Source organism: Nicotiana attenuata, chromosome 6, assembly GCF_001879085.1.
Source record: "Nicotiana attenuata strain UT chromosome 6, NIATTr2, whole genome shotgun sequence".
NCBI classification, from domain to species: Eukaryota; Viridiplantae; Streptophyta; class Magnoliopsida; order Solanales; family Solanaceae; genus Nicotiana; species Nicotiana attenuata.
The window spans coordinates 28,860,274-28,867,870 of record NC_031994.1 but is presented as its reverse complement, the minus strand read 5'-3'; the positions used below and the strand labels follow the sequence as shown (position 1 = coordinate 28,867,870).

The 7,597-nt window shown below is 37.2% G+C and overlaps 1 protein-coding gene across 1 annotated transcript; it reads right to left on the bottom strand.

The window, feature by feature from the left end:
- LOC109226753 (polygalacturonase-like) lies at positions 3,095 to 5,751 on the bottom strand. The gene is made up of 4 exons (XM_019391603.1): positions 5,224 to 5,751; positions 4,461 to 4,750; positions 4,150 to 4,375; positions 3,095 to 3,619 (listed from the first exon to the last, which is right to left on the bottom strand). The coding sequence occupies exons 1-4, from the start codon at positions 5,656 to 5,658 to the stop codon at positions 3,392 to 3,394; spliced, it is 1,179 nt and encodes a 392-aa protein (XP_019247148.1). The 5' UTR covers positions 5,659 to 5,751; the 3' UTR covers positions 3,095 to 3,391.

Sequence of the window (7,597 nt, the reverse complement as noted above, 5' to 3'; positions counted from 1 at the left end):
ATTCACTCAGTCCTCCCATTCACTCAATTCTCACAGTCACTCATTCCTCACAATCACTCATTCCTCCCAATTGCTCGGCACTCGCACTCAGTAGGTACCTGCACTCACTGCTAATAATTCAGACCTCGGAGGGGCGGATCCTGCCCAAGCGCTATAATAAGCCAACCATGGCATGAGTCAATAAAGCCTGCTGCGACGTGCAGCCCGATCTCATAAACATCCTCACAATCAAGCCATCTGCCTCAGTCAGTCATCAATCTCTCCAGTCTCTCAGGCTCACAGGTATTAATCAACCTAAATAATGATGATATGATGTATCAATAAATGGCAACAGAGATAGAGATATGATATGCAAATAATAGCTCTGGTTGAGTACATAATTGCAAATTAAGCAAATAATTCAATAGCAACACGGCCTTTGTGGGATCCAACAGTACCAATATATAGCCTAAGCATGATTTCTAACATGAATCACAACCTAATTTCTTTAACACATGGAGAATACGTGGAAAATAACAAGTTATATGACTTCACACCTCCACGAAATTGACCGAGTCGCAATTCCAATGTTGCACGCCCACATGCCCGTCACCTAGCATGTGTGCCACCTCAACACCAATCACATAATATATTATTTAGAGATTCATACCCTCATAACCTAGTTAAGAAGTGTTGCTTACCTAAAGCCATGCAAATATCCACTCCAATAAGCCCCTGCCTCACGAATCGGCCTCCGAATGCCTCGAATCTAGCCACAAACAACTCGATACAGTCGACACAAGGTATAGGAATCAATTCCATATGAAAATGCTAGGTTCTTAATCAAAAGTCAAAAAGTCAACTCAAAAGGTTAATCCTGGGCCCACGTCTCGAAATCCAACAAAAGTTACAAAAATCCAAACACCCATTCAACCACAAGTCCAACCATACCAAAATTACTCAAATCCGACACCAAATTGCCGCTCAAATCCCCAATTCTTACTCTCCATTCCCTAGCCCAAAATTCCACCTTAAATACACTTAAACTAGGTTGGAAAATCAATGGGTCATTAATATTATTGAATAAAAATGATCAAAAGTAGCTTACCTCAAGAAATCGCTCAAAGCCCCTCTAAAAAACCGCCTTAACTTGAGCTTGCAAAGTCCAAAAATGGATAAAATCTCGAAAACCTTCAATCTTATACATTGCCAGGCTTTTCGCTTCTGTCGACTTTTTAGCCGCTTCTGCGGTTCTGCTTTTGTGGTCAAAGATCCGCGTCTGCGGAGTTACACTAGACTCCCGACCTCGCGGTTCTATGGTCCCAATCCCGTACCTGGGGGTGCACTTTTGCCCAAAACTGACTGCTTCTGCGACCTGCCTCTCCAGTCCCCTTCCGCTTCTGCGACCATCATTCAGCATCTATGAGATCGTAGGTGCGGATCAATCCTCGCACCCGCACAAATATCCAGTTCACCCAGAACGCATTTGTGGCCACTAGGCCGCTTTTGCGGCTCCGCACGTGCGGTCAAATCCGTGCAGGTGCGGTGGCACCAGATATCAGCAATATCAGAATTATCTCAAGTCCAAATTCTATTCCGATTTCCATCCAAATCATTCTTGAGGACCCCAGGACCTCAACAAAATATACCAACAAGTCCAAGAATATGATATAAACTTAGTCGAAGTCTCAAATCATGTCAAATAACATCAAAAACATGAATCGCACCCTAATCCAAGCCTAATGAAAACTAATGAATTCCATCTTCTACAATCGATGTCGAAACATATCAAATCAATTCTGATTGACCTCAAATTTTGCACACAAGTCATAAATGACACAAAGGATCTATTCCAACTTCCGTAACCAATATCTGAGCCCGGTGACCACGAAGTCAACTCTTGATCAAACTACTCAACTCTCCAAACTTCTAATTTTCTAAATTTTTTCATTTCAAGCCAAAATCACCTACGGACCTCCAAATAACTATCCGGACACACTCCTAAGTCCAAAATCACCATATGGAGCTATCGAAACTATCAAAACTATGTTTCGGAGTCGTTTACTCATAAATCAACATCCGATCAACTCTTTCTACTTAAGCTTCCAACCTTGGGACTAAGTGTCCCAATTTATTTCGAAACATCTCCGGAACCGAACCGGTCACGCCGGCAAGTCACATAGCAACAATTGAGCATCGAATAATTAGTAAATGGGGGAATGGGGTTACAACACTTGAAATGATCGGCCGGGTTGTTACAAGGTCATAGTGCATCACCCTTGAGACTTTAATCACGAGGAGTATTAGATAACACTGCAGCGAAGGTCACAACAAATATGAATATCAGCGTAAGTTACTTGCAGTTAATCTACAACACTATCAATTTTTTTCTTTTTATGAAAATCAAATTTCTAATTCTAAGGCCCCGCGTCACTGTATATTTTCCATCAATTGCCAAAAAGTGACTCCGCACAGATACATATAATACATAAGCAAATCAAAAAATTGGATTTCTTCTTGATTCAAACAGCTCATTTTCCTGCACAAATAATATTGTATTTTGTGTAATATGAATAATACCAAATCTTAAATCCCAAATATTAAAATATGAATTTATAGGAAGAATGCAAAAAAATACTCCCTGGACAATTGAAGCAAATTGATTCACATATGAAATACTCGAGCTTCCACAGGCAACGTAATTGAATCTAGGTAGTCAACATTTTTGTTGTTCAACAATGGACTGGTTATTTTCGTACTTTAATATAATAATTGAAATAATAAAATTAGAGCTCCGTGTTGTTAACGTGTTAAGAAACTTAACTCAAAGTAACAATATAAAATAAGGAAAAATAAGAGATATAGAGAGAAAGAGATGATTGATTCTTATTTCTTCCATGTATTCAAGTGTATACAATGTGATGCCTAAACCCTATATTTATAGGATGATATTTAGGTAATACAAAGGGATGTCATGAACATGGTATTAACTATTGAGATTATGGGAGAAAGATCATGGAGGAGGTTAGGGAGGTGTGAGAATTACAAACATAATGGTAAGAAATAGTGGGAAGTTAATGAAAAAGAGTAGTGCGAACAATTCTTTAAAAGTTATAAACATGCACTACATAATATAATATTTCATAACAGTTATATTGTTTTAACAACATGTATGTTTGTATTTTATCTTCTTATCGTTCTCTTGTTCAACACAATAACACATATATAGATACAATGGAGATTCTTTCGCTTCCCCAAAACTAATTTTTCCAGAGGCCCCTAGGATACTCTAGATAAAATAATAACTTGACTAAATCCTTTAAAGACAATACATATACTTTTAATTAATACAAGGTACAACATATTAATTTTAACAATTACGAATCATTTTCTGCTTTTTTTCTTCGTTCTTTCAGAAGCAACCCTTGGGAATGACTGTGCCGCTATGTCTTCCCCTTGCATTTCTACAGTACGATATTGCTGGTCTTCTTAGGCGATCATTGTGAGTAAGCTTTATGTCTTGCAGTTTGATTCCAGTGCATGGATTTGTGTAACTGCAATCTAATTTCATGGCTACTTGTGTGGACGATGTTCCTTTCACATTCTTGTATGTTACTTGACTCACCTTTACTCCTGAATTCTATATTCATGTCACAGCAAACAGTAACTGTATGATCAATATCAATTTATGTAATATAAATTTGGAAAATTTGCTTTTTTAGTCCCTCAAATATCAACAAATTCTGATTTTAATCCTTGTGAAATCTTCTTAAGCATATTTAACCTTCAATTAACTGAAATATGAAATTTTATCCTTTTGGTTGTGAATAATTACAAATTTAAGGAATATTAACTGTTAAAACTATTTTAACTACCCATTAATTATGTTAAATGCGTATACTCCATATTTCAGGATAATATAGCTCTAAAAATAATTTAAATACGACAAATTTAAAGGGATCAAAGCACAATCTTAATCGGATCAAGGTTAAATATGCTTAGTGAAGCATCACAAGGACTAAAATCAAAATTTACCAATAACTGGAGAATGAAAAGTGCAATTATCCTTATAAATCTTACGTATACCGTGTTAGCGTTATTACACTTGGTCTTTTTATTGTGGTCAAAAGAAAAGTAGAGGATTTTGTTGGAGATAAATTTATGATATACCTGATGAGGGCAACTATTATAAGGGCAATAGTTTTGGTCAATGATTATGGGGTACCCAACATTCCTCATTATAAGATTTCTGAACATGAGATTTTTAACATAGCTACCACTTGGTCTTGCCCATGACTTTACCCTAACACCATTCTGTGTCTTCGTGAAAACCGAATTCGTTACTGTTATATTCACAACTCCAGCTTCATTATTACTGCTTCCCAAACTTCCGATGCTGCAAAAGTAAAACAAAGACGTCATATTTGAGCCAAAAGAAAAATTGAACAGTAATGTGAAAGTAATCATTTAATTAATTTGACCTGATGCCGTGTCCAGGGCCACATCCAATTTCTTGAATCCACAAGTTCATGGAGCCAGGGCCAATGGAAATACAGTCATCTCCAGTCATGATGGTGCTGCCTGTGATCGTAACTCCTCTTGAATTCTCTATGTGAATTCCATCAGTGTTTGGGCTTCTACTTGGAGCTCTTATTTTCAAATTCTCAACTCTAACACGGCTGCTATAATCAATGCCCACATGCTTTGTTTGACTATTCAGTGATGTTAATCCACTTACCAGTACATCATCGCACCAAAAGAATGAGATTGACTGCATGCATTAATTCAAACATACACATCAAAAAAGTTTAGAACATATTGAATAGTAATGTGAAAGTTGTTATCATATCGCATTTTTTAATACATGATTGAAGAAATTTATCCGTTACAGTCTCCACTTTGCATGCATTGATGATAATTTCAAATTCGGATGCATAAATTAAACTATACTTCCGGGAGTAAAGAGTCCCAACCATACTCCGAGTTACACGTGTTCAGAAGAAAAAAATTCTTTTAAATTCTCTTGTTACTCAAAAAGCGATAACTTGTTATCAGTATACTCATATTTATGCTACAAAATGCACATTCAACATTAATCCATGCAATGATCATATATGAGGTTAAAAGTAGAGACTTACGTTTTTTATTTCATTTTAAGGCTATACTATAATTAGACAAGAGCCTTTAAATAATAAGTTAATTTGTACTATTTATATTTACGTGTTTCTAGAAACATAAACGTACCTTTGCTCCTTGGGGGCAGGAACGGCCAGCTTTACGACATGACCAAAAAGCACTTCCTTGGGCATTAATGGTTCCACCATAAACAGAAAGCCTACTAACTTTGTAAAACAAAATCCAGAACCCAGAATGGCCAATGGCGTTATAATCTGCCGGAGCAACAAGAGTTCCATCAACTCGGAACTCAATTCTGCTCCGGCAAGGGCCGGTGAAAGTCACCGTTCTTATCAAAAACGTTCCACGGGGAACATAAACATTAGCTGGGCTAGTGGAGCTGCAGGCGGCCGACCAGGCACGAAGAAACGCTGTGGTCGAGTCCGTCCTCCCGTCGCCCCTAGCTCCATAACTCACCACATTGTAGGCTAAGCAAGAAGGCAGAAATAAGGATATGAAAGAAAAGAAGACTAGGGCCAAAAAAGATGTTCTAAAGTTGGCCATATTGTTTTGAGCAACGTGATGAGCTTAATGTTGTATGAACGTGCAAATTAATGAGCATATTTATACTTGGGTAATTTGCTTGATTTGAATCTAATGCAGACATATAAAGTGACTTAAATGTCAAACCCACGTCGCGTAGTCAGATATGTAGAGTAGTGTGATGGAGATGAATTCTTGGGAGATGTGTATGCAATTAATGTGAGAATTTTTTTATCTAAATTTAGAGAGTTGGAGAAGGAAAGTCACGGATTAAGAATAGTTATATTAAGACACATGAAGAGGGCAAGAACTGCATTGGTTGAGTACAACATCACATGTGAGTTGCCAGATTCTAATTAAATCGGTGCAGAAACTAGATCTGTTAACGAGATATAGTTACTTCTTGGCCAAAATATCCTCTTTCCATTGCATTGTTGAAAATGGGGGTTTGATGATTAACAAAGTGTGTCTAGTGGACGTGTATTAAGAATTAGGTCCTTAAAGTAGCTGTTGAATGTGTACTAAGAACTAGGTCCTCAATGTATGTGTTGAAGGTTCTTACATGGTAGTAACTTCTACACTAAGTTACTATAGTCCGAGATTGCTGAAAAGGACTCTCGATGCAATAAGGACTGTTCCAAGAATTTCTGCTCGCATAAGTGATAGACAAGAGTCACAAGACTCATAGAGTCCTCAGAACTTTACGATTGCTGTCAAACAAGAAGTTGACTGTGCATAGGACTCCCAAATATCTCGGAGTACTGGGAAGTTAAATTTTTTCCCTTATGGAACTGAGAAGACTATCCTTTTGCACATCAATTGAAGAACGACATACAACATTTCAAGTTCAACACTCAAGGTGAACATCAGTGTCAGTGTTCTTCTTGAGCATGTTAGTTTATGTGTACTAGAAAACTGCGTTGTAATCAGGATGTCATTCACAACTTGTTAGTTGGAGTAGTTGTTTGAGTGTGCAAGTTAGATTAACTTGTAATTCAATCAAGTAGCTGAAATAGAAGAAATGTGTGGGTATTAGTTTACAGTTCTTGCAATTAGTACATTTAGCTCATTTGTTCTAGTAAAATTTAAGTTAAAACTCTATGCAGCAGGTCGTGATTTTTGCACATTTCAACCGGGTAATTTTTCTCGTAAAAATTGTTGTTCTTGTTTTTACTGTTTATTTTATTTACGCATAAGGAGTAAGGCAAAGAACCAAGTTCTATAGTAATTTTGGAAGGCACTTAAAATTAATAATTGGTACCAGAGCGAATTCTCTCAAACTTGGTTAACACCTAGAGAGATCTTGGAAGCAAAATGAGTGTTCCACCTGGGATTAATGAAGGACAGTCAACTACTAGACCACCTAAGTTCAACGGAAAATACAACAGTTGGTGGAAGGCAAGACTAGAGGATTTTCTAACGGTTAAGGACTATGAACTATGGACAATAGTGAATTGAGGACCCCTAACTCCTACCAAATAAAATGGGCAAAATGAAACTGTTCCTAAAGACCCCTCTGAATTTATAGCAGCAGATTTCAAGATGATAGAAAAAAAATGCAAAGGCCAAGAAGATCATCATCTGTGGACTTGGTTCTGATGAGTACAACAGAATATCTGCATGCTCTAATGCAAAAGAGATCTGGGATGTACTTCAAACTTCCCATGAAAGAACAACTCAAGTGAAGAGATCAAGGATTGAGTTGCTCATGAAACTATGAGCTCTTCCCTATGAAGGAGTCTGAACTTATTCAAGAGATGATGATCAGGTTCACCATAATAACAAATGAACTATAGTCATTGGGCAAGGTACTTACTTCTGAAGAGTTGGTTAGCAAGGTTCTGAGGATTCTCCATACTTCATCGGAATCAAAAGTCATAGCATTCCAGGAAGCAAAGGAGCTGGATAAGATCATTGAACGAGTTGTTTGGAAACTTAAATCCTCATGAGCTAAGAAAGC

Bases quoted from the DNA above. Each gene is read 5' to 3' on its own strand.
- LOC109226753 (XM_019391603.1), bottom strand. From the start codon at position 5,658: ATGGCCAACTTTAGAACATCTTTTTTGGCCCTAGTCTTCTTTTCTTTC. The intron at 4,376-4,460 runs GTCAAATTAATT...TTACTTTTGCAG, and splicing joins GGCCCTGGACACGGCATCAG to CATCGGAAGTTTGGGAAGCA. The intron at 3,620-4,149 runs GTATATCATAAA...ACATGAATATAG, and splicing joins ATAATAGTTGCCCTCATCAG to AATTCAGGAGTAAAGGTGAG.